Here is a 25,107-nt window from a genome sequence, read left to right as displayed (position 1 = left end):
TTTTCGACGGAACTCTGCTTTATGGTGAAAAAATACCTTCTACCTTTAGAACCACTTTAATGAGTAGACTTCCAACAGTCCAGCTGTTACTGTACTACACTTCCTGTGGCTGCAAAGCACGCTGGGAGTTGTAGTAAGGGTAAAAGGGGTGGGAATAAAATCAGAGAACCACGCCTCCTTCTTTACAGCGCTCTTAGATGTAGCAGAAGCGTCTGAAGACACGGGAAGGGGCTGGAAATGGGCGCGGAGTGATGCTAGAGTAGGGAGAGGATGAGGTTATACTGACGACATTAGAAGGTTATTCTTCTGTAACCCTATGTGCGCTCCGGTCTGTGTGGAAGGATACATAGACACACACACACACACACGGCGGAGGGATATACTGTATGCAACCGGAAGTTCCGAGTTGTCGGAGTGGCATTGTGTTCATGTTAGGGAGAATAGTTCCGGTTGTGTGCAGGGGATAGGCTCCTTCTCCCCGTGTGTGACGGGTCTGTCTCTCTGTGCGGACCCCTGTGTATCACGCCAAATGTAACAATCACACTGACAACCCTGCGTCTCCGTACACTATACCGCCGCTCCAGAGCCCGCCCACCCCATTCAATTCTGGCGCGCTTTCCCTCCAGCCACTCAGAGCGGGCGGCTCACGTGATGCGCCGACGTAAGGCCCCGGTCACATGACCCCCGACGTCACCGAGGCCCCCTTTTTATGCTGGCTGGGACGCGGCTGCTGTCGAATTGTAAGGTAAATGCCATTGAGATAAATGACAAGGACACGTCTGTGAGAGGCTGAGGGCCGGGGAGCTGTCAGCCTGAGCACTCCTCACCGCCACACAGCCCGGCCGATGACCCCGCCATTGTGGTGTACGAGCCTCCTGTGTAGTGAGGATTGTTTATCCGCGGTGCATTGTGGGAGCATGGCTGAGGAGAAGCAGCATTGTTCACATTTACTAAGAAATCCTCCGAGCCCGGGCACCCTGTGCCTGCACACTGCCGGCTTGTGTTGGTGGTGAGATGTGTGAGGTGTTCTGTAGTGAATGGGACATGAATGAGTATGAGGAGGGCTCACCTCCTGACACACTGAGCGCTGAGGCTGCATTCAGACCCATTCACACAGGGGTGTCGCGCCGACGCACAGCTTTCACCATCTTTGCTGCTCTACAGAATAGGCCCCCCATTCACTTGAATGGAGCGCTGTACATGTGCGAAAGCAGCTTGCGGAGCATTTTGCCATGTCTTGGGTCGTATTTTTATATATATATATATATATATATTCTGCTATATCTATGCGCTTAGCTGCTGCCTTTTAATATTTTCTGAAGGAGCCTAAAGCAGAGCTCCAGGCTCCTTCAGAAAATATTAAAAGGCAGCAGCTAAGCATATATATATATATATATATATACACACAGGCGGACTCCGTCGCTATGGAGTCCGCCTGCTCCCGTCAGCTCAGCGGGAGATCAGTCCGCAGATCTCCGCTGAGCCGACGGATGACAAGCTCACTGAGCGGGGAGGGGCTTGTCGGGCACCGCTGTCCTCCTATGGAGCGATCTGATGAAAACGGACAGCATGTCCGTTTTCATCAGATCTTACCCGATCCGCATGGACGGATGGGGACGTGGCCCCCATACGTCTGTTTTTAGCGGGTCGGATGTCAGCGGACATGTCTCCGCTGACATCCGACGCTCCATAGCGATGCATGCAGCGGCTGTTCAGGTCCGTGACAGACGTACCCGAACGGCCCGTAGTGTGAATGAGGCCTTAATGATGTGGTTAGCAGATGCATGGTTTCATGTGAAGCAAACACAGATTTAAAATAAACGCACAAAAAGGTGGTGAAGCTTCTTTGACACATTTGTCGTGAATAGGCTGCCTAAAGTGTGATGATAGAATTGCACAGAGCGGCCCCAATCCTAATCTTCTCAGGTCCCCCTGCCGGTGCTCCTGGTTCACCTATTGGGATTGCCACAGTGGCGCTTCTGAGCCCCATTGCTACAGATAGCCGGAGTTGATTGACAGAAGCACAAGCCCATGGCTCTTGCTGCTATTAAACTGCCCGATGAAGAGGTGGAGACGAGTGGCAAGAGCTGCTGCTCTCGTGCTCAGTACTGGATCGAGATCAGGCTCAGGAAGTAAAAGGGGGTGCTAAGGGGAATCCTGGACACAGGTTTTTTACCTTAAAGCGGTGTTTCACCCTAAAAACAAGTTTCTATGATAACATCAAGCATACTAGCGCGAGCTACAGTATGTCTTTCTTATTTTTTTTGCGCCGTACTCACAGTTTACTGCCTTAATGAAGTTTCAGACTCCCCGCAGGGAATGGGCGTTCCTATGCACAGGGAAGATGATTGACGGCCGGCTATGGCGCGCCATGCTTCCCGAAGATAGCCGAAATAGGACTTGCCTCTTCACGGCGCTATACAGCGCCTGCGCACAGACATCGGAGCTGACTGCGCAGGCGCCGTGAAGAGGCAAGTCCTATTTCGGCTATCTTCGGGAAGCATGGCGCGCCATAGCCGGCCGTCAATCATCGTCCCTGTGCATAGGAACGCCCATTCCCCGCGGGGAGTCTGAAACTTCATTACGGCAGTAAACAGTGAGTACGGCGCCAAAAAATAAAATAAAGGCGTACTGTAGATCGCGCTAGTATGCTTGATGGCATGCTAGAAAAAAAAAAGTTTTTTTAGGGTGAACACCCGCTTTAATGCAGAGAATATATTAAGATAAAACCTTGGGGCTTAGAGCCCTATGCTGTTGTGCAAAAGTGGCACATCACACAGGGGTGGATGAGGCCTTAAAGAGGAAGTAAACCCTGATGGGTTTTACTTCCTCTTTTGCTCCCTGCACATTAAAAAGCATAATGGGCTAGTATGCAATGCATACTAGCCCATTACGTGTCACTTACCTGCAAACAAAGCCCACGCTGTCCCCTGTGCAAGCCATATCCCTCTTCCTTCCGGGGCCACAGACTCGAGCTCTGCGACTGGCCTTGAACCGCATTAAGTCACTCCTGTGCGGGAGCCATCGGTCACAACACACACTGGGGAAGAAACGGCATAGAGGTCTGTTTCTTCACAGCGCATGCACCAATGACAACATTGGTTCTCTACAAGTGAAATATCTCCTAAACGGCACATGTTTAGGAGAGATTTCCACTACCTATAGGTAAGCCTTATTCTAGGCTTGCCTAACAAAACAAAAAAGTTTACAGACAATTTAAAGTGGAGGTCCACCCTAAAAAAAAAAAAAAATTGCCAAAAAGGCTAAAAAAATAAAGATTTTTTTTTTCTATACATTACCAGAAAAGGCTGTTAATAGGCAGATCTGCCTCTTCTGCGGTGAGGTTCTGTGTTCTCCTCCTCGTGTTCCCTCCTGGAAAATGGAGGCGCTCTGCCTTCTAGGACACACAGGACGGTGTGCCCATTCACAAAAAGCCAGGTGACTCACGCATGCACAGTAGGAAATGGGCAGTGAAGCAGCAAGGCTTCACTGCCTGTTTCCCTTAGTGAGGATAGTGACGCCAGGACCCGGTCCAAGGTACGGATCGGGCGGCCGACATTATGGGCAACCTGGACAGGTAAGTGTGCTTATTAAAAGTCAGCAGCTACAGTGTTTGTAGCTACTGACTTTAAATTTTTATTTTTTTTTTCCTGCCGGACCTCTTTAAGGCTGCAGTCACACCTGCGCGACAAATATTTTCCGCGCATTCCAGCATAGGGCAGTCCATTCACTTGAATGGGATTCCCTACACACGAGAGATGCAGTGGAGTAGTGTTTTTTTACATCATGACAAAATGCGTGTTTCCTAGCTGTGTTTGGGGTGCTATTAACAATAGTTGCACGCATATGTGACATGCAGTTTTTGCATGTTCTGGGAATACTAACATTACTGCAAGTGTTCCACGGAACGTGCAGATGTGAATGGGGCCTTTAAGGCTGCGCTCACACCTGCGTAACATGTTTTTTCTGCCCCACGCATGAAAAATGGGCCAAAGTTGCTCCTGAGCCTTTTGTTGGCACTGAGCCTAATGCATTTGGTGCGACTGATGCTCATATTTGGGGTGCCATTAGGAAACAAGGGAACTGCAGGCGTAATGCACATTTTGTCTCGTTTCTGATAGTTCAGGCAGAAATGCTCATATCTGCTTATGTTTCCAGAACGCGAAGATGTGAATGTAGTTTTACACCTGTGCAGAGTGATTTTCAGGTGGTTTAGAAGTGTGTATTCAAGCTTCAGGTGTTTTAGTCAGTGAAAAGCACCAGATGAAGGAGATCAGTTAAAGGGTAACTCCACTTTTGTGGCAATTTTTTTATATATATATTATAGCGCATAGACGTATGACACAAGTCCTATTGTAATTGGATGTTAATAAAAATTCCAGCTCTGCAGACTGATAACAAAAGGTAATTTTCTGTAAAATGCAATATGGCAGCCTGGAGGCGTTCTGTATGCGGATTATGCACAGAACACCCCCGAGAAATGTAATTTCCTGCTTGTGGGTTTGACTTCCTGATTTTTCCAGAAGTCATGCACAGTGAAAAAGTCTGGCGTATCTTGCCAGACCTTGCCTGGATGGAGGATTCCCGTGTGCATGCGCCGAGTGATGTCATCGCGGTTCTGGCCACTCAGCGCCAGAGCCAGCAACTGGGAAGAAACGTTGAGGCATGTCAGTGCCCTCAGTCCTGACCGGGTCAGGCTGTGGGAGCTCTGTTCTAAGGCAAGTATTTCATAATGTGCTAGTATGTGATGCATACTAGCACATTATGCCATTATCTTGCATTTTTTTTCTTCAGCGGTTTACTACCGCTTTAATGAGGCTTCATGTACTTTTTTTTTTTTGTTTGTTTTATTAAACACAAAACCCTACCAAAAACACACACACAAAAAAAAAAAAAAAAAAAAATAAGCATTTTTTTATGCACTCCCATTGAAATTTGTGGGGACAAAATTGCACCATCGTGCACCTCCTCAAAAAATGTACTGCAGGAAAATGCATAGATGTGAACAGGCCCCCATAGAAAACATTGTAGCATGGATTGTCATGCGTTGTTGCGTTTCAGCAAATGCTCTACAAGTCACACAGGTGTGAACCTAGGCTTGGATCCTTTCATTGTACTGATCACCATCATATTGTTTGCATTTTATTAATGTGCATACATCTCCACCTCTACATGGATGTATCCTCGTCTGTCTGCTCTTCTTATAGTATGATAATACAGGATGTATGTTGTGCACACATTTCGCTCAGTGTTTTACAATATAAAGTAGGGTCAGTGCTGTTTCCTCTGTACACCAATTTTATCTGATTTTCTTGCCTGCAATGAGTGACTGGAAGATGGCAGAAGTTGGACTCCCATGTGCTGTGCGATGCTGAGACAGGATTTATAAGTAGATGCAATCCCAGCTGAATGACATTTAGTTACCTGAATTAACAGTCACCATGCTTCTTAATAAAATGTTTCAGGTATTTTTTTTTCATCCTTTCTTACATCTCGTTGCTGCTGATCTTTTGCAACCTCTTTACACCTACATCTTGTCTACATTTACTCCAGCAACAGTTGCATGTCATTTCATAAGATATCGCCAAAGCTTTTTTGGACCATACCTACCTCCCTTGTAAGTCACAGAAGCACATATAGAGCCCTTCGCATGGGCTTTTTAATCAGGTCTGCTTGTCCATTTTGCAGGCAGACCTGATCAGAATCTTCATGTGGGTCTATAGGCAGGCTGTGCCCATTTACACCCACCCAGAGTCCATCCAGGTCCAGAAAAGAAAAGGACGGTGTCGTCCTCCCCTTTATTTTTAGTTTTTGAAAGTGACACAAACTGAATGGGCATGTATGTATATATAAAAAAAAAGCTGAAACTGTCCCATTTAGCACCGGTTCAGCAGGGGATCTGCTCATGGATCGACTTGCTGAATGGAACGTCTCTGTGAAAGGTCTTTTACTGTTCTACTATGACCCAGAGTCAGCTGATAGGAGGCTATTCCAGGACAGAGCTGCTCCAGGCCCTGGAATAATCCCAACAATATAGTTGGGATCCACCCAGTTGCCTGACTGTAGTATGGATGTCTTTTTTTTTTTTCATAATGCCATACTCCTATCTCGATTACCCTTAGACTGGGGCAGGAGGTGCGGTGCTTTATCGTTGGAATTGCAGCGGTATTCGGCTGCTAGCGGTGCAGTTTTACCCCCGCTAGTGGCCGAAAAAGGGTTAATACCGCTGGCAATGCAGCCGCGGTTTCCCATTGCTTTCAATGGGAAGTGGTGGAAGAGCGGTAAACACACTGCTCCTTCACCGCTTCAAAGATGCGGCTAGCAGGACTTTTGGAGCGGTCCTGCTAGCGCACCACTCCAGTGTGAAAGCCCCTGTTTCAGGTCGGTTTGCAGGCGCTAAAAATTTTTAGCGCCTGCAAACCTCCCCAGTGTGAAATTGGCCTTATACTTACCTGAGTCCCGTCTCGATCCAGCGACATGCACAAGATCAGTGACTCTCCTGAGTCTCTCTCCTCATTGGCTCCTGCTGCTGTCAGTCACATCTAGTGAGCCAGTGAGGAGAGAGCAGGGGGTTAAAGAGAATCATCACCTAGGGCACTTCTTGTCTCCTATGTGATGGAAGAAAAAAAACATTAAGTAAAAAAAAATATATATATATTTTGAATTGTAAAAAATAAAAGTTACACCCAAGCACACCCAGTTAGGCCCCCACATATCAAACGTAAACGCACGCGCCTATGCCTGAAAGCATAAATTGCGATACACGTGTTACATATTGCTGAATGAGAGCAAATATTCTAAACTGATGTGCTTTTAAAGTGTCGCCTATAGAAAATATAGGGTACTGACCTGTTTAAGGTTTGATATGTTGAGTATCTACTTTGTGTAACCTCAGCTTTTATATTTTACCAAAAAATTGGGTAATTCATTACGTTTTTGTGCCCCATAAAATTAGACTGTGTGATAGAAAATTGTAACTACTACTATTTTATTCTCTAGGGTGTCTGTTTTCAGAAAATATATAATGTTTGGAGGTTTTATGTAATACTTCAGGCCTAAAATGATTTTTTAAATGTGTGCAAGAAACACAAAAATGGCTCTGGTTACTAAAGGTAAGTTAATGGTTGTTAAAGGTAATTCACCTTCGGGAACATGTTCCACCCGTAAGATTTGTTAGTTAACCACCTCAATACCTGCCCATGACTATGACTATACGGTGTTCGCAGATGGGATCTCCCATCCTGGGCGGGCATCATATGACATCCTCAGCTTCCCGTCGGCATAGGGGGCGCACCCGCCGCATCAGCGAGGAGCCAATGCGCGTGCCCGGTAGACGCGATGTCCGTTGGGCACCCGCGATTACTCGTGACAGAGCAGGAACGTGGATCTGTGTGTGCAAACACACAGATCCAAGTCCTGTCTGGGGAGAGGAGACAAATCGTGTTTTCCTAGTATATAGGAACACCGATTGCCCTCCCCCCACAGTTAGAATCACTCCCTAGGTAACACATTTAACCCCTTGATCGCCTCCTAGTGTTAACTCCTTCTCTGCCAGTGACATTTATACAGTAATCAATGGCTATTTATAGCACTGATCGCTGTATTGGTGTCAGTGGTTCCAAAATAGTGTCCGATCTTTTCAGTCCTAATAAAAATCGCAGATCACCGCCATTAGTATTAAAAAATTATATATAAAATATATATATATATATCTTTTTTTTTTAATTGTTGCTCTTTTTCTGTTTATAGCGCAAAAAATTAAAACACAGAGGTGATCAAATACCACCAAATGAAAGCTCTGGAAGAAAAAATAGCTGCGCTACATAATAATGTTCTGAACTAAATACACCCAGAATTAAATACTCTTGTTCACACTAATGAACCAAAAAATTTGTAAAAAACACCACAAATAAATAAAAATTAAAGTGCAACACAATACATTAACAATTACTGTTGATGAATAAAGTGTCAAATGAAAAGAGGAGAACTCTACTAATAATGAAACTAAGTGGGTCTCATAACACACATAATGTGACACAGTGAACACAAGAAAAAAAAAATCATAAAAAATACAATGTTCAAACTATAGTGAAAGTCCAAACAATTAGAGTTAATGGTCTCTCTAAATAAGACCTATCCGATGTTGATGTGCGTGAAAATATGCAATACACCTCTGGAATAGTGCTCTTCTCAGATTGAGAAAAAATAAAGAAATTCCTCCTTCCTAATAGTACTGCCGCTTACCAAATATATAGATCTTGTGTTAAGGAAATCATATACGCTTGAGGTTCACAACCTAGCCCAAACAATGGTGGCTCGCTGTAGTATCCTTCCACTAGCTGATGCATATATCTCGATGAGATCTGACAATCATCCGCTCAGCAATAGCATAGATCCGAATAGAAGAAAATAAAACAGCCCATAGCGTAATCCAGTCGGATAAAATTTCATATGTTTAAAAAAGACAAATACACTCACATTTGGCAGATGGATACAAAGATTCTCAAATCGATAAAGCTGGCCGGCTTATTTCCACAGCCCGTAACTTCCGGGACTTCTTTGGGTCGTTGCCGTGACGTCAGCAGGCCGCTCCTCCCTATGCACGTTTCGTCATATGTGACGTCGTCCAGGGGCTAAATGAAAGCTCTATTTGTGTGGGAAAAAAAATCAAAATTTAATTTGGGTACAGTGTTGCCTGACCATGCAATTGTCATTCAAAATGTTACAGTGCTGAAAACTGAAAATTGTCCGGGGCAGGAAGGGGGTGAAAGTACAGTATTGAAGTGGTTACAAAAAACTGGCTTCTAACTTTTTTTAGATGGCTCCTAGATTCAAAGCAAGCTTGTCGAGCCCTAAAATAAGTTCAGAATTCAGTAACTGGAGCTGAATGGTGCTTTGCAAAGTAAAGGTTCTCTGCTCCCCCAATTCATTGTGTATTGAATTGTAACTGTACTGTCTGCCCTACTGTTGTAAAGCGCTGCACAAATTGTTGGCGCTATATAAATCCTGTATAATGTGGTAGGTTTGCTTCTTGGATGATCTGTAAGCAGAAATAATATCTTGAGGTATTGCTTCTACTGCCGTATCACTAGTTTTTGTGATTACCCTAGCATTCTGTTGCTGATGCTTCTCTGTCACTGATCTACCGTTCGGTTAGCATGCTTCCATCCCTGTTGCTTAAGGTTTCTAATAAAGCCTTTATTACTTTTGTGCTTGTATTTAATTATTTTTTTATAAGATGACCATGTCAGTAATTCACTTACGGAAGGGAGCTGTGTCTTTTATCATCACAGGTAGTGAAAAGGTGGAGGAATGATTCTCTCGCAGGCTCAGTCTGGCGCCTATGCCAGCAACTCTGATGAGGAAAATCCTGCAGATGACTTCCTACAAGTGGAATTAGAACTGAATCTGAAGCTGGGCAATCTGGTATTTCAGGATCCAGTAAAGTATGTGTATAATCCCTTGCTCTATGCCTGGGACCCACATGAGAGGTTTGTGCGGACCTATTGCCAATCAAAAAAGGAAGTGCTTTTTTTAGGAATGAACCCGGGACCGTACGGCATGGCTCAGACAGGGGTAAGATCCTTATCAAATAAGGTTAATTTGTTCCAAGGGTAGGGATTGATTTTTTTTTTTTTAAGTTTAATTGCATCAGTGCCATATTAACCTGCATAAAATTGCTCAATTAAATATGTCCTCAACATTTTGTACCATTAACTCATCTTTGATACAGACACTTGTTAAGCATTTGTTCTTCCATCCCTTTTCGGTAATAAATCTATCATGGTTTACTTCATTAAGATTATACCTGCCATATACCAGGTCTGCCAACACTATCCTACTCGCTTGTATCTGCAGCTCAATTAACTACCAGGCTTGACATGGAGACTGCCACTCAAGAGTAAAAAAAAAAATCTGTTAATGGCTGATGGAGAGACTGACTGAGATGAGAGTGGGTGGAGTGACACTATATGAAAAGGTCAGACAGTCTTGCTGGCTGTGATAATTGGTTACACCTCCCTGCCCCATTCCTTTATTAAGTTGTGTGATCATTTTGAGATCATGCCAAACTGCGCCTTACCTCAACATAGGGAAAGAGTTATGTGGCTACATGTTTCTTCAAGCTGCTCGCCAAATCAGAAATTGTATTCTTGCACAATTAGCATGTAGGAACCTTGTTTATAACCTTCTACTCTTGCAATTGTGAGTCTGCTAGTTTTCTTTTCTTTTTTTTTTCCCTCTTCTGACATAAATGCCAACAAATCCTCCTCATAGAGATCAGTATATTACCTTAAAAAATTCACAGCTGAAATACATATAAGGGAGCTGTTTTACTTTTTCGAAAGAAATTGTAATTCTGTCTACCTCTTCCTAAGATTTATACAGCCCTGGCAGACATCACAGCCTGATTTTTTTTTCCTATTACAATTGACACCTGGTGACCTGATATTTCTTCACTGTAGTGCAGCAACAGACTGGTGAGGTCATCTCTCTGCTCTCTTCTCCTGTAAGTATGTTTCATCTAAATGCAGGACGCCAGATTGGCCCCTAGTTCTGCCCCTTCTCCTCCCAGTCTGAGGACTATTATACTGGGGGATTACTAGACATTGAACTAAAATTAGGTTATTTACACTATTTGCATTAAAATATATTAAAGTAAATATTAATACATATATAGTTGCATTTGTAGTTTAGCTTCAAAAGTCAGACCAAGGGAAATATTTATAAATTAGTGAATATGGCATTCACCAAACATTCACTACAGGTATTAGATAATATGCCCCCAAGAGTTCATCTACTGCAAGATACACAAATAATCATTTGGTGCGAGTGTGTGTTTTCTGACTGACTTACCTGTGGTTATGTGTGCATAGCAGGTAATTGGACTAGCTAAAATTGTATTTATTTGTTGTTCGACTTGAATCGCGTATTGAAATTTAAATCTGCAACATATTTTTTTGTATTGATGGGAAGAAAAGAGCTCATTCATTAACATCTTGCAGTTTGTGACTCATTGTTAGAAATAACCTTTCACTGTATATCACAAATATCAGTTCTGCACTTCAAGAATGATCTCTCTTCTCCGAGCATGAGTACCTAAACAGATTCATTCCTAATGCAAACATGAATGACTGTTTAATGTGAAACTGAACGCTTACCATAAGAATACACATATGCATGAATATCAAAATGTAAACCAATATCTTAGATGATTAGTGACTACTTTGTACACTGTACTGCCATTTGCATCCTGTCTGTCTTCCAAATCTGGTGCTATTTAGGTTTCAAGGTCATCTACCTACAGTTGATGCCGTTATATGGTCACCAAAAATACTTTTAACTTGATATGGTTAAGGCTTCATGCACACTGAGTGTTTGCGCAGCTCCTCTAAATGCATTTCTCCCGGCTGGGAGAAATTATACACATGCATTCTATTGGCTAGAATATTCATTTATTCTGACCGTTAGAATGAATGAATGGGCTTAAAGTTTACCTTTTTTTTATTTGTTTTGCAAAGCTACATTTTTTAAAGCCCATTGTGCATGAGCCCCTAGACTCCTTTCACACATGCACTGCTCCGCGTTAGTGGTAAAGCGCCACTTTTCAGCCGCTAGAGGGGCGCTTTTAACCCCCGCTAGCGGCCGAACGAAGGGTGAAAAACGCTGCTGCCAAAGCGCTGCCCATTCATTTCAATGGGCATAGGCAGTGAAGAAGTGGTGTATACACTGCTCCTAAACTGCTCCAAAGATGCACCTTGCAGGACTTTTTCTGATGTCCTGCAAGCGCACCGCTGCAGGGGAGGCGTTTTTCAGGTGCTTTACAGGCCTGAAACGCTTCCAGTGTGAAAGGGGTCTTAAACAGGAAGTAAACCCTCTTAAAATAATCCAGAAAAACAAACTCCTGCAAGAGAAAGGCATAATGAGCTAGTATGCATAGCATATTACCTGAAATGGAAGCTCAGCTCAGGAAGCTCCCTACAAGTGCTCCTCGTTCCCCTCCGCCGCCACCGCCATGTCCCCTCAGAGCTTCTTCCTATTATCGCTGCTCCGGCGCTGTGATTGGCCGGAGCGGCGATGACGTCACTCCCGCACATGCGCGCGGGACCGGCATGATCCCATTCAGAATGCCGGGACGCTCAGTGCACCTGCGCTGTAGACATCAGTGCAGTGTTTTCTGCATATATCTCCTTAACCGTGTATGTTAAGGAGATATTTCTTGCACCTACAGGTAAGCCTTAATCTAGGCTTACCTGTAGGTGCAAGTTGTCAAAGTGGGTTTACAACCACTTTAATGTTATAGGTCCGTGAGAAAATAGACGCTACCAGATGTACTGCAATCAGTTATATACATTTTAATATTCCAACTTGCACCTGAAGTATGACAGCTCGAGCCAACAACTCCTGGGCCTGTATGCTAGGGCCCACTGTTTGGCTAAATCAGTGTTTCTCAATTCCAGTCCTCAGGCCCCCCCAACAGGTCAGGTTTTCAGGATTTCCATTATTTTGCACAGGTGATTTGATCAGTTTCACTGCCTTAGTAATCACCACAGCCTTTTCATCTGAGGGAAATCCTGAAAACCTGACCTGTTGGGGGGGCCTGAGGACTGGAATTGAGAAACACTGGGCTAAATGTAAATATGGCATCTTTTACTGGGAAGCTCTTTAACTACAATGTGAAAATTAGATGACAAAAGGCATTTTATTTCTTTGATAATTATTTTGTTTTGTTGTATAATGCACAAATTCTAGAATGGTCTCTTGCTAAACAAAATAGATTTTCTTTCTCGTCCATTGAGGGACACGGGAATTGTAAAACTTTCCAGGCCTTAGGCAGCCCATAGATGGTGCAAATCGCTTTCCTGCAACCACAGATTGCAAGAAATTTGCAGGATTCCCCCATCAACACAGACAATGTTAAGAGGGAAATCCCTCCTGCCGAGCCATTGCCTTCTAGGGGCGGACGGGTGGGTGGGGTAAGCCAGCCGTTCCCGCCAGGAGAAGAGTGATTATCGCTAGCGGCTATAGCAGCCGCTTGTGATAATCGGAAGCGAATCCGGCAGGCTGGTTGTACCCAAGTTGATCAATTAATCAACTTGATACATTCAGCTTGCCCCTTATAGTTTAAATCTTGTCCGGTTCCTGCTGAACTGGCCAAAATTTGAACCGTGTATGGCTGGCTTTAGTGTAATGTGCTGGCCAAAAAGGGCTTTCCAGAGCCATAACACAACCCCAGGCATGATTCAGTCTCGGAAGACTCTCATGTGAGTAGGGCCATTCAGGCTAAAGTCCCATGGGCTACTTGACTGTTGAGCACACTTCAGAATTCCAGTTATGCACAGTAAGGATTGAGACTGAGGGACCAAGTGGTAACGCCATCTACTGAATGTGGGCTCCACACTCTTTCACACCATTTAGCCTAGAGGAAGCACCATACCACTGTTGCCCCTGCTTACGAAGCACCATGTGGATCTCTAGTATGTTTCCACTGCTCATCTACAACAAACAAATCCAGTCGTCTGCGACTGCCTAAAACCCTTAGCCACTTGGGTTTGTTAGCACTTGCAACTTTGCTTCACATTTCGGTCTAGTTGCGTTACCACTTCATTGATGCAACCTGTCTTCACTAAGAACCAGAGGGGACAGTCCCTGCTACCATGGCTGACCTTGGCCAATACTCCCTTAGCAGTTATGGGGCATTTACTTCCTCAGAAGGAACCAGCACCTGCAATCTGGGACACCTGTTGTTATAAGGTCATCATCACCAGAGTTTTTCTCAGTTCCATCAGGCAAGCGTATATCCATAGGGAAATCCCTGTCAAAGCAGGAACAAAGGTTGTCTCTGGACAGCCACACTGAACAAATTGTAGCCTTTTATTAAAAGAAGGACATCACTACAAGTCGCAGCAAAATAAAATAAAACCTGACTACTGACGCGTTTCGCACTGAAACTAGTGCTTAGTCATAGCTTGAAATCCCTGTCAACTCAGGACTTTTTGATCGTGGGTTGTTGCTGCACCTGCCCATAGAGGCTTTAAGTGTCTATCTCTGACTCTCTGAAACTCATAGACCAGGCCGGGCCTTTGGTCTCTGTCACCATCTCTGACTCGATTTCAGTGTTCCAGCAGTATATATATAAGAAGAGACTGACTGACTGTTTTTGAAGCACTGCTGTCACCTCAGATGTTAAAGGGGTTGTTTCAAACTTTATTGCTACAGTGAGTTCTACCCTGCATTGGGAGGGTCGGCTTGCTGTTCAGGCTTTGTACCTTTTTAGAGCTCCTACAGCTGCAAAGACCTTTTTTTACTTCTGCTATTTGAGCTATTTCTTCATACGGACCGGAAGCAACCTGAAGGGTCCTGGGCCCCACCTAAGAATGTGTCCGAACTCTTCCCTTTTAAGGGGGCGTTTGTAAATCAGTGTCTTTTGCCACCAAGGATACACCAGTGGCCCACCCTAACAGGGTTACCACTAGTTTGGTTAGGGGAATGTTCAGCTTTGAGATTCACCTACAGGCATCTACAGTCCTCCTTTAAAACTCAGTTTGAATCGACTGGTCTTGCCCTCCATCCCATTTTGGTGATAACATTAAAGGATAAATTCACCTTTTCAGGCAGCATTTCACTTAACATAATTAACCAAATTGTTTTTCAATGCCATTTCTGGTCCGGCTTTCCATATGTGTTTTTCTTTCACTTACCTCATCCACAGAAGTTTTAAAATCCTATCAGTTAATTCAAATTTTTAAAATGATTTTGAAATTCCATCACCTTCTGTAGATTGTCTCTTAGAATCCACTTCCTGTTGGTCTCCCAGAAGCCTTCACTTGCTTGTTGCATCACAGAAGAGGGTGTGATAGGGTGCGTTCACCACTCTGGACCACACCCCCCTCATTACAATACTACCTTCCACCACTTCCTATACAAATTGATTGTACAATCTCATTCGATCTCCTATTTGCTATGTAGTACAAGGGCCTAGTTTGATGCAAATTAAATAGATTGGTCAAGTGTGTCATCTAATTGCATAGTTCTGGTAAACCTAAAGGAAATTGTACAGAGATTGTACAATCGGTATGCATAGTATATGGCTATCTTTATACAAGTGCATAGGGGGGAGTTGATGGAGACACTCAGTTGTCAGGCCCCATTCACATCTCCACATATTGAAAACTCACATTGCCACATGCGTTTCTGTTTTTGGAGTGTTTTCACTCGTCAGGCATCACTTAAAGTGGTTGTAAAGGTTCCCGTTAAAAAAAATAAAAAATAAGCATGTCATACTTGCCTCCACTGTGCCGTTCGTTTTGCACAGAGTGGCCCCCGATCCTCCTGTTCTGGGGTCCCATGGCGGCTCCTCCCCGCAGTAGATGACTCCCTCTAGGAAGCTCTCTCCCAAGGGGGTTACCTTGCGGGTGCGCTCCCGTGTCATGTACGACACGGGAGCATGTATGACTCGGCCCCGGCGCCCACGTCATTGGATTTGATTGACAGCAGCGGGAGCCAATGGCTGCGCTGCTATCAATATATCCAATGAAGAGCCGAGCAGCCGTGGAGAGAGTGACGCGGGATCGTGCCCATGGAAATTCAATGCTCAAAGTAGTTTATGGGGCTTTTAGGCGTGGTGCGAGTTGCACATTTTGTCACCTGTATTTTCATCTGACAAAATGTGTTTGCTTCTGTGTTTGGTGTGCCGTTATTGACACTGAAAGCGCAACTAGGTAATTTTAGGTGTATAAATGTGGCCATACATTGTACAATCAGATTGTATAATCTCCTCCTTTTTTAGATTTACCAAAACAGTATAAATAGGAGGACACAATATCTATATAATTACTCTGAATTTAATCAGGCAGGCCCTTGCACTACTTCAGGACCCTGGGCAAGTCAGGCAAATGCACACGTGGAGAAATGCTGGGGATGCTGTGAAAACGTAGTTGATGGGTGAAAGGTGTGTGCGAATGAGGTCCGCTGGTAATCTCCTTCCTGTGTCTTACTGGTTTCTCTGTCTCAAATCTATACCAGGCAGTCTCTGAAGCTTTCTAAGAAATATAGCAAGGACTAAGGTGAGGCTTCTGCAACCAAGGTACATTAATGGTATATTGGTACATAAGAGAGCTGAATTTTAGAAAAAAAAAAGGTGAACTTAGCCTTTGAACTGTGTCAGAATGAGTGTATTCCCATAAACGGAGTCCCTGTTTCATGGAGTGGATAGAGCAAATGTTGTGATGCAAATGTTACACAAAGTTTGTCCGATGGAGTATACACCCGGTCGGATTGTCCGATCAAACAGGTCCGTCGGGACATTTGTTGTCAAAAAGTCTGATTGTGTGTATGGGCCTTAAGGCGTGCATAGTCAAACTCGTACTCGGCTTGTAATGCTCAAAACCAGAGGCTAGCTAACTCTTCTGAAAAGCCTTTTGCATGATGGTGCACTCCTACTTCTTTAAGTGGGGGGGCTGAGCGTGCATCTGGGTGAGTTCTTAGTAGTTTATCTATGTAGCATTTGGGTGTTGAGAACACCCATTTTAGCCAATGCAACTTTCCCAGGACCCATTTTCCCTGTCTAATTAAGGTTTTGAAGTTTCACCCCCATCTAAACACTCACTCTGTCCTTGGGTACTGTTAAATTTTCCTTGGTACATGGCAACCTGCAGCATCCCTTCTCTTTAAAGGGATTCCTTAAACTACAGGGTCAGCTGGGACTAGTTCTAACTGTGCTACCTAAACAAGGACCTGGCCCCTCAGCCCCTTCAAGGAAGTCTCTCTTCCTTATCCTTACCTGCTAGAGAGAGTTCTCATAACTCGAGCTTTAGCCTGGATCCTGAGAACAGATTGTTTCCTCTTTATTGGAGACCCGGTCCTGTAGAGTTCTTTTGCCATGTCCCATAGACAGCTCAGTGTGTTTAAGTTGATGCATTTTTGTTTATCTTCCTTTTCTTGTCATGCTACCCTTTCGCTAGTCTGGTGAAAGCCCTGCCTATCCCTTTGGAGATCTTTCATACATCTTCCATATTTTGAGTCAGTCTGACTTTGTAGGATTGTACCCCTGAGTTCTCTACTGATCTTTTGGGGGCACTTCTCAATTCCTATGGGCTTTTGCACAATAGGAATTGTCCTTGAATTCTAAGGGTTAGGAGTGTAAAGCCTTTTACTCACGGTATGATTGTTGGCCAACCGAGCGTCTGATTTTTGTCAAAAGGGCCTGTGCCAAGATCTTGTCTTGCATAATAACGTTAGCCATTGTCCGCTGAAAATCTACTAGCCTGCCAATCGACAATGTAGGCATTGGTCTTTGAGGTGGTTCTGAGTTGCAGACAGTTTCTACTGCCTTCTTGTGGGCTTGCTAGTGACTGTTGCCCACCCCTGAGTTGGACTGCTTTTGGGCGTTTCGACTGTATCAGAATTCCTAAATCCATCAATGGATGAGAAAGCGAATATGATTTTGATTCTTACTGTTGAATCAATTTTTGGGAGTCCACATTTTACACAGGTAGCACCTCTGTGTTTTTAGCTCTCGCCCTTTTTCCTGCTTTCTCATAACTGAGGAATACTGAATAGAGGAGGGGTTATACAGGGCCTGACTTACAGTTTTAGTCCAGTAGGCAGCAGTATAATCCAACTGTATCTGAATTGTGTCCTTCAATGGACTCCAAGAAATAGCCTTTACAGTAAGTACAACATATGTTTTTTTTACTGGCCACATCAATGCATGTAAAAGCTTAGTTATTCATCAGTGCATGTAAATTCATCAGTGCTTGGGATATTTCAAAACTACCCTTGCATTTGAGACATACACTGAATAATTATGTAGCCAGAGAAGGAAAAGCATCTACTCTCCTGTGTATTTTTTGGATTAGTATCTCTGAAATCATTAAAGATGGTCAGCATAACCAGAATTTTCAAAAAGTGGTCAGTAACATCAGGCCCTATATTTTTTTAATGTTCGGTTTCCTTTTAAAGTGTCCTGCTCCTTTACAAATGCAGGGCAAAGTTAAAGGGTCGCTTAACTTCCCCAACCTCTCCAGCAGCATATACTCTCCTTTACTCCTCCCCACCATTAACCAAGGAAATAAAGCTTGAACTTTTGTAAGCTTTAACCACTTACCCCCCGGACCATATTGCTGCCCAAAGACCAGAGTACTTTTTGCGATTCGGGACTGCGTCGCTTTAACAGACAATTGCGCGGTCGTGCGACGTGGCTCCCAAACAAAATTGGCGTCCTTTTTTTCCCACAAATAGAGCTTTCTTTTGGTGGTATTTGATCACCTCTGCGTTTTTTATTTTTTGCGCTATAAACAAAAATAGAACGACAATTTTGAAAAAAATGAATATTTTTTACTTTTTGCTGTAATAAATATCCCCCAAAAATATATAGAAAAACATTTTTTTTCCTCAGTTTAGGCCGATACGTATTCTTCTACATATTTTTCGTAAAAAAAAATCGCAATAAGCGTTTATTGATTGGTTTGCGCAAAAGTTATAGCGTTTACAAAATAGGGGGTATTTTTATGGCATTTTTATTAATATTTTTTTTACTAGTAATGGCGGCGATCAGCGATTTTTTTTCGGTATTGCGACATTATGGCGGACACTTCGGACATTTTTGACACATTTTTGGGACCATTGGCATTTTTATAGCGATCAGTGCTATAAAAATGCATTAGATTACTATAAAAATGCCACTGGCAGTGAAGGGGTTAACACTAGGGGGCGGGGAAGGGGTTAAGTATGCCTGGGTGTGTTCTTACTGTGGGGGGGGGGTGGCCTCACTAGGGGAAACACTGATTTTCTGTTCATACATTGTATGAACAGAAAATCAGCATTTCCCCTGCTGACAGGAACGAGAGCTGTGTGTTTACACACACAGCTCCCGTTCCCCGCTCTGTACCGAGCGATCGCGTGTGCCCGGCGGCGATCGCGCCCGCCGGGCACACGCACGGGAGTCGGGGGCGCGCGCGCGCGCCTCCGGCGGCGCCCGTGCGCCCCTAGTGGCGGCTAATAGGCAGGACGTCCATTTACGTGGTCTCGCCTAGGAGAGCCACCTTGTGGACGTATTTCGGCGGTGCAGCGACGGCAAGTGGTTAAAGTGACTTGTCTGAGACTTCTTGTCAGTGCTGGGGCAATCACGAGACCTCAGCAATGTTGCATGGAAGAGGAGAGAGTAAGTCGCATGCTTGCCCCTACCTGGAAATTCAGGATATTTCACTTCACTTCCAGCAAAAGAATGTACCAGTGAAGGATAGGCTAGTATATTCTGCTGGATGGGGGGGAGTTGCCTGATTTACATTACCCTGTTTTGTGAAAAGGAAAGGGTAGTTTTAAAGTACTGATAACGGCTTTAAAGATGTGAAACGTGCAGAAAACCAAAGCATTCATTAAGATTTTACCTTTTACTTTGGCACAAGAAGCATAGAAGGGTCACTGAGTGATCATGTCGGGCATCTGAACTTTGTATATACAGTGAGGGGAAAAGGGTATTTGATCCCCTGCTGATTTTGTATGTTTGCCCACTGACAAAGAAATTATCAGTCTATAATTTTAATGGTGAGTTTATTTTAACGGTGAGAGACAGGATAACAACAAAAATATCCATAAAAACGCATTTCAAAAAAAGTTAAATTGATTTGTATTTTAATGAGTGAAATAAGTATTTGATCCCCCATCAATCGGCAAGATTTCTGGCTCCCAGGTGTCTTCTATACAAGTAACGAGCTGAGATTAGGAGCACTCTATTGAAGGGAGTGCTCCTAATCTCTGCTTGTTACCTGTATAAAAGACACCTGTCCACAGAAGAAATCAGACAGATTCCAATCTCTCCACCATGGCCAAGACCAAAGAGCTGTCCAAGGAGGTCAGGGACAGGATTTTAGATCTACACAAGGCTGAAATGGGCAACAAGACCATCGCAAAGCAGCTTGGTCAGATGGTGACAATAGTGGGTGCGAATATGTGCAAATGGAAGAAATGCAAAATAACTGCCAATTTCCCTCGGTCTGGGGCTCCATGCAAGATCTCACCTCGTGGAGTTTCAATGATCATGAGAAAGGCGAGGAATCAGCCCAAAACTGCACGGGAGAATCTTGTAAATGATCTCAAGGCAGCTGGGACCATATTTACCAAGAAAACAATTGGTAACCCACTACGCCGTGAAGGACTGAAATCCTGCAGCGCCCGCAAGGTCCCCCTGCTCAAGAAGACACATTTACAGGCCTATCTAAAGTTTGCTAATGAACATCTGAAAGATTCAGAGGAGAACTGGGTGAAAGTGCTGTGGTCAGATGAGACAAAAATCTATCCCTTTGGCATCAACTCAACTCGCCGTGTTTGGAATGCTACCTATGACCACCCCCAAGAACACCATCTCCACCGTCAAACATGGAGGTGGAAACATTATGGTTTGAGGGTGTTTTTCTGCTAAGGGGACAGGACAACTTTACTGCATCAAATGGATGGGGCCATGTACCATAAAATCTTGGGTGAGAACCTCCTTCTCTCAACGAGGGCATTGAAAATGGGTTGTGAATGGGTATTGTAGCATGACAATTACCGACCAAGGCAACAAAGGAGTGGCTCAAGAAGAAGCCAGTCTCCAGACCTTAATCCCATAGGAAATATGTGGAGGGAGATGGAGTTACCAAATGTCAGCCTCATCTTAAAGAGGTTGTAAAGATTCATGTTTTTTTAGGATGCATTAAGGTGAAAAAACATCTGATGATTGCCAGCCCCCCCATTTTACTTACCTGAGCCCTGGAAAGTCCTGCATCGCTCTCTCCACGGCTGCTCGGCTCTTCATTGGGTAGATTGATGGCAGCGCAGCCATTGGCTCGTGCCGCTGTCAATCAACTCCAATGACCCGTGGCGAGGCCGAGTCCTGCAGTCGGCGGCCATGGACGCCGTGTACAGGACTCTGGAGCGCGCCCGCAAGGTAACCCCCTTGGAAGAGCGCTTCCCAGAGGGGGTTATCAGAAGCAGGGAGGAGTTGAGACATCCGCCGTGGGACCCCAGAAAACGTAATTCGGGACAACACTGCAAAACGAGCTGCACAGTGGCGATAAGTATGACATGTTTGTTATTTAAAAAAAAATCTAACCTTTACAACCCCTTTAATGACTTGGAGAGGATCTGAAAAGAAGAGTGAGACACAATTCCTCCTGAGATGTGTGCAAACCTGGTGGCCAACTACGAGAAATGTCTGACCTCTGTGATTGCCAACAAGGGTTTTGCCACCAAGTACGAAGCCATGTTTTGCGAAGGGGTCAAATACTTAATTCACTCAAATGCAAATCAATTTATAACTTTTTTGAAAAGTGATTTTCTGAATTTTGTTGTTATTCTGTCTCTCACTGTTAAAATAAGCCTATCATTATAACTATAGACTGATCATTTATTTGTCAGTGGGCAAACATACAAATTCAGCAAGGGATCAAATACTTTATTTATTTTTCTTCCCTTACTGTATGCATAAGCATATGGACTAAGGCTAGGTTCACATGGTCACATTTTTCCTCATGTGATTTCACACCCCTGAAAACACGTTGCATTTTCAGATGCATGCAGGTGCTATTAAGCACGAATGGCACTTCTGTGCGTCAGCAAAAGAGCAGCGTGTTTTAGCCATGGGTGCAGGAATGCTGTCCTCTACCCGCAAACAGTGGTAACCTAGCTATACTCCTTGTAATTTTTCGTAAATATTGTATGGTTTGGTTATTAAATGTCATATTTACAAACACTGCAACAGTAAATTTATTTTATTCTTGAAGTCTAGCAGACAGCCAATAACTTTCTTCTTTTTACTTCTCAGGTTCCTTTTGGGGAAGTTAAACACGTACGTGACTGGCTTCAAATTGAGGGCCATGTTTATAAGCCTGAAATTGAGCATCCAAAAAGGCCCATTCGTGGTTTTGAATGTCCCCATAGTGAAGTCAGTGGTGCTCGATTTTGGGGTCTTTTCAAATCTCTTTGTGGGCAGCCTGAACACTTTTTCCAGCATTGCTATGTCCACAACCATTGCCCTCTCATATTCATGAATCAGGCGGGGAAAAACCTGACCCCAATGGATCTTCCTAAAGCTCAGAGAGATGTACTTCTGGATATCTGTGATGAAGCCTTATGCCAAGCTGTCAAGGCACTTGGGGTTAAGTTGGTGGTTGGAGTGGGCAAGTTTTCTGAGCAGCGTGCTAGAAAAGCTCTGGCTGGGGAGGGATCAGATGTTACAGTGACGGGTATAATGCACCCATCTCCCAGGAACCCTCAGGCCAATAAAGGTTGGGACGTTTTGGTAAGGACACAGCTCCAGGACCTGGGAGTTTTGTCACTATTTGTCTGACTGACAGAAGGACCTGCATTTTGCCATTAGACTACATGGTTACCGATACACTACATCAATAACTACGTTTGCTTCATTGTTTGTACCACACTATGCCTTGTTCAAATGTCAACACTCATATGAACGATGCAGTAAAATGGAACGGACTGTATTAATGGATTATATATGTAAAACACTTATATCCACTGTAGAATTTAGTAAACTGTTTAAAAAAAGCTATAATCCTTTTAAACGTAACAAATAACATTTCCTAAAATGATTGCTAAGCTGCCGCTGCACTTCCAGTTGAAGACAGCCTTTCGAAAATGTCAGTCGTGCAGGATTGCCAAGTGCTGCTGGAACGCATTGAAGGACAGATGGAGCATTCCTACAATTAAGTATTCTTGTCTGACCTTCACATGTCATGTAAAACAAATCCCCAAGAATCACACCTGTGGGTTTATGGACATATTTTCATTATGTAGATGATATCAGCTACTTTATCTCACAATTTTTCTATTCCCTACTGGTGAATATCCAGAATCGGTGTAATGAATGTAGGAAAAAAAAAGTCTTCTTCATTTTTCTGTCAATGTTAATCCTTAGCCTTCTTCAGGAAAACGTTTGTAGCTACAACTTCTAGATAACGAGTAGTATTGTCTCAATGAACATTAACATACTTTGTTTCTTATGTCTTTGCACAGTAGCAATGTAGCAGTTTCCTCATCCTGTGACATCAGTCATGTTACAGACTAAAAGTCTACATTTTACTGCTTTTTTTGTTTCAACGTACAAAATAAGAGCCAACCTGTGATAGGTACATTTTATATGGAAGATTATCCTTCCACTTGCGTAAGATGTCGTATAAACATAAAATGAAGTTGCATATCATCAGTGCTTGACGTATCCAAGGACCGAGGAGTTTGCCATTAAGGACTTGGAGACTTGAAACCATTCCTTCCATTCCCTGTGCCCAACTGTGCACCCAGTTTTTGACTGCTTTGTGTAACTGTTTATGCAAGAAATATAGTTCTTGTCCTCTCTTGCATTATAAGTAAGAACAGTAAGCTTTACTGTTCATGCAACTTTTGTTTTTGCAGAGGCAGACTTTTACAGACCGTTTATATCTATATCCTGCCCAGTCATCTGTTGATGTCCCTGGCTTGTTTCTAGTCTGTGCCGGCCACTGACTAATGAGCTGTTCCACACTGTTGGTTGGCACAGCAGATTACTACAGACCTCCAGCCTATACAGTACAGATCTGCAGTGAAAAAATATGTACACTCTGCTAGACAGAAAAAGGACACCTATGTTTACAGACTGCACTTTTTTTGAAAGGTGTTTTTTTTTTTTTTTTTTTTTCCTGTTTAACCTGTAAAATGCAGTAGAGTTAGAAATAATCTTTAGATCAAACATTTTTAATATTTTTTTTTAGAATGCAACTTTGATATTGTGAATAGTGTGTATGTGTTGTGTTTTTTTATTTTTTTAAGTCATCCTAAAATTTCAATGGTTGCTGAAGAGCCTTCTGGAAATCCCATGGTGACCAGGATGTATATGAAGCCATGAGGTTGGCCAATGGAGATTTTGTACCTTATTTGGAAGATCTTATCAACAAGCAGGTGGTGTAGGAAAATGGCTTTCGTTCCATTTAAGATGTAGGGTAAACAGTGAAGGCTTAGTTAATGACCTGGGTTCATTGCCATTACAGTGGAAATCTGTAAAGAAAATTTAACATTTGCATTTAATGAATGACTGTTTTGCTGTACAACCATGTGAGAACTTGAACAAGAAAAACAGTTATATATGTGCATAGTGAATCATTTGGGTTGATTTACTAAAGGAATGAAGGCTGCTTCCTTGGCAAACTGAGTTCTCAGCTTAGAAAGTGTTTGTTTACTTTGCAGAATGAATGTTCATGAATAGGGTAACGCTTATCCACTTTGATAATCCAATCATACTAGCAAACATCCTGTGCTTTATTTATATAAAGTGGAGCTCTAGTGAGTATTATACTTAATAACGCCAATGACATCCGCCCCTTCTCTTAATCAGTTGTCCATATGTCTAACATTGAACAAGCCTCCAGAAATACCTTTTTAAAAAGAAGTAAAAAGTCAAGGTCACATGACCAGTTTCTTTCCCTAAATGGTGGCATTCTAAAGAGGAATGCATTGAACAAGGGACTACATGTCCCATAATGCTGTGCTCCTCCAGCAGTAAGGGACGTGTGACAAGTATATATTTGGGCTCAGTAAGAGACTCATGAGAGATCAGTGTCAGAGCAGGCCATTTTTTTTTTTAAATAACAATCATGTTATACTTAACTGCTCTGTACAAGTGTTTTGCACAGAGCGGCCCCGATCCTCCTTTTTTCTGGAGTCCCCCGGCAGTGCACCTGGTCTCTTCTCTTCATTGAGTCGCCCCAGGAAGAGACGTTGGATTGTTTCTCGGGGCTCGCCGGTAAGAATAGTAAGCCCAAGAAACACTGGTGGGGGGCTGCTTCTAAAAGCGATCCAGTGGCCAATCGGCTGCTCGGATCGCTTTCAGAGAAAAAAAACGGAGTTATGGCTGATGGCTTCAGCCATAACCCCGGTAAACCACTTAAGAGCCACAACGTGTGTGTGTGATTATATATATATATATATATATATATATATATATATATATATATATATATATATATATATATATACACACATACACGTATTGCGGTCTTGAAATGGCTAAAGAACTACAATAGGGCGTTTAAAAAAATAGGTGGTAGAGACAGAAAACGGCCGTGCGACGCTGACTGTGGC

The 25,107-nt window shown here is 43.4% G+C and overlaps 1 protein-coding gene across 1 annotated transcript; it reads left to right on the top strand.

Moving 5' to 3' along the window:
* The first annotated feature begins 652 nt into the window (after window positions 1-652).
* On the top strand, window positions 653-24,601 carry SMUG1 (single-strand-selective monofunctional uracil-DNA glycosylase 1). The gene is made up of 3 exons (XM_040340740.1): window positions 653-745; window positions 9,294-9,576; window positions 21,803-24,601. Exons 2-3 carry the CDS (start codon window positions 9,313-9,315, stop codon window positions 22,325-22,327), a joined length of 789 nt encoding a protein of 262 aa, XP_040196674.1. The 5' UTR covers window positions 653-745; window positions 9,294-9,312; the 3' UTR covers window positions 22,328-24,601.
* Window positions 24,602-25,107: the final 506 nt, after the last annotated feature.

This window comes from Rana temporaria, chromosome 2 (genome assembly GCF_905171775.1).
Source record: "Rana temporaria chromosome 2, aRanTem1.1, whole genome shotgun sequence".
Classification (NCBI taxonomy): domain Eukaryota; kingdom Metazoa; phylum Chordata; class Amphibia; order Anura; family Ranidae; genus Rana; species Rana temporaria.
This window is presented reverse-complemented; position numbering and strand designations above follow the sequence as displayed.

Coding starts and splice junctions, on each gene's coding strand:
- SMUG1 (XM_040340740.1), top strand. CDS start 9,313: ATGATTCTCTCGCAGGCTCAGTCTGGCGCCTATGCCAGCAACTCTGAT. Junction 9,577..21,802: donor ACGGCATGGCTCAGACAGGG/GTAAGATCCTTA, acceptor TTTACTTCTCAG/GTTCCTTTTGGGGAAGTTAA.